Source organism: Echinops telfairi, unplaced genomic scaffold, assembly GCF_000313985.2.
Source record: "Echinops telfairi isolate 266 unplaced genomic scaffold, ASM31398v2 ScPeMD7_28;HRSCAF=97, whole genome shotgun sequence".
NCBI classification, from domain to species: Eukaryota; Metazoa; Chordata; class Mammalia; order Afrosoricida; family Tenrecidae; genus Echinops; species Echinops telfairi.
The window spans coordinates 1,856,975-1,859,044 of NW_022103925.1; the positions used below are offsets into that span (position 1 = coordinate 1,856,975).

Consider the following 2,070-nt stretch of genomic DNA (forward strand, 5'->3'; position numbering starts at 1 on the left):
GAGAATGATGAGGGCAATAAATGTACAAATGTACTTTACACAATTGATGTATGTATGGACTGTGATAAGAGTTGTATGCATCCCTAATAAAATGACTTAAAAATAATTTTTAAAAAAACACAGAATTATGATATAGTCACATTAGAGATAAAAGGCCAACTCCTTCCACAGATAAGGAGCGTTTATCAGTGAATTCAAAAGGGCAAAGTGACTCAGTGGAAATGCTCAGCCGCATCCAGTCAAAACGAGGAACCATTACATACCCTTGGACAGGGAAATCACCCCTGTGGAAAACACACAATCCTGGGCGCCCTCCTGACAGGCCCCAGGACTGTTAGATTCCTCAGGTTGGAAATACCGGTCCTTGTTCATGAGAGTTGTATAAAGGACAGAAGAAGTTTCAGGTTTTACACAGGCGCCCTCGGGGTGCGTGGCACCCACCGTGAAGACCCGAGCCAGAGAAAAACTGCAGCCCTGCCGGCTGAGCAGCAGCTGCAAAGGAGAGCCAGGGGCTCCAGATTCTGGTGTTTCCAGGGCCCTCCGGTACTGGGTGACCCCATTGGCTGAAGTAAGCTCACCTGGCCCAGACTGGGTCACACCCAGGTGTACCGCCTTCCTGGCTCGGGGCCTGAATTTGGAGCATGCCCAGTGGATAACACCTGGTCCCTGTTCTAGCTACCTAACAAGACCTACAGCTACCACACATCCTATAGAGCAGCGGTTCTCAACCTGTGGGCCGTGACCCCTTTCACAGGGGTTGCCTGATTAATAACAGTAGCAAAAGAACAGTGATGACGTAGCAACGGAAATAATTTTATGGCTGTGGGTCACCACCACATGAGGAACTATATGAAAGGGTCGCGGCATCAGGAAGGTCGAGAGCCACTGGTCGAGAGCCACTGCTCTAGAGTATTCCACGAACTGACGGACATGCCATGTGGACCTTATGAGTCCCTTCCTGAACCCCTGGGTGAAGATTCGTACCCTGCACAGAGAAGACTGTCCGGAAGGATGGCCATCCCTTAGTATCCATGCAGGATGAGGGACAGGACCCTGGAATACCAAATGCCAGGGACGCAGCACCTCACACCCTCCGCCTTTGAGAGGCCGCTCGGACCCCTTCATTGCCTCTTTGGAGTCATTTCCCCCATAATATGCTTGACCAGCAGGTGCTATGGAGGGCGACCTCCTGGATGAGACACAGCGAGCGGAGGGCCGGCAGGGCGAGGGGCGCGTTAGGGAGATGACAGGCTCGGTCATGGGAAGGGATTCTACTTCTTCTGCTGCTACGTATGCAACAGCGAGCACACGTCACTCTATAAAACACTAGCTCGTAATGAAAAAGCCGACCATCACAGACTTACGTCTGCAGGTCAGTGAGCCTCAAAGGCTCTCCCCACCCCCACCAGTGCAGAGGGATGAGGAATCTGGAGACTCTAACCAAACACTTCCTGCAGTCCAGTGGGTTTGGACTCTCAGAGACCCTACAGGGCAGGGCAGGGCAGCCCAGGTGGGTTTCTGAGACCTTAGCGTCTCCACAGGAGTGGACGGCCTCATCTTCCTCCTGTACAGGGCGGGGGGAGGGGGGGCGGCAGCCCAGGGGCAGCGTGTCCTCTCCACTCACCAATGGAGTGTCTCAGCTCGCTGCACTTGCTGATGGGGGGCAGCTTCAGCATCTCCTTCCATCTCTTACTGCGACCGATCTTCTTCCCATAGCCTTCTGGATTTGGGTGGGGGGGACGGGACAGAAAAGCATTGCTTTGTTAAAGACCCAAAGTGTAGAATATACCCATGCACCCCCGTTAGTCTCTTGGACAGAGGGAGGAAAGATACAGCAATTTCCACAGCCAAGAGGCTGGGAGGCCGAGCTGGGCAGAGGGGGAGGAAAACGTGGGGCAAAACCTAACGTTATCAGAGACCTGGCTTACTGGTCAGAGACTGGGGGGGAGCCCTGAGACTCTGGCCTCTTGTCACCCTTTAGGTCTGAAACAGAAGTCACCACGTGGCTCAGTTTCTGAGAAAACAGTTCCAGGAGGAGAGCAGCATCACCAGGAGGAGAGCAGCATCACT

The 2,070-nt window shown here is 53.2% G+C and overlaps 1 protein-coding gene across 5 annotated transcripts in view; it reads right to left on the reverse strand.

Annotated features, from left to right (window-relative positions):
* GRK4 (G protein-coupled receptor kinase 4) overlaps positions 1-1,716 on the reverse strand; it is a 32,438-nt gene extending 30,722 nt beyond the window's left edge. For all 5 annotated transcript variants that reach the window (XM_045289520.1, XM_045289517.1, XM_013007824.3 and 2 more), the window contains exon 1: positions 1,625-1,716. In XM_045289520.1, coding sequence (XP_045145455.1) covers positions 1,625-1,676 — 52 coding nt within the window. In that variant the 5' untranslated portion in view covers positions 1,677-1,716. The remainder of the gene's footprint in view (positions 1-1,624) is intronic.
* Between the last annotated feature and the right edge of the window lie 354 nt (positions 1,717-2,070).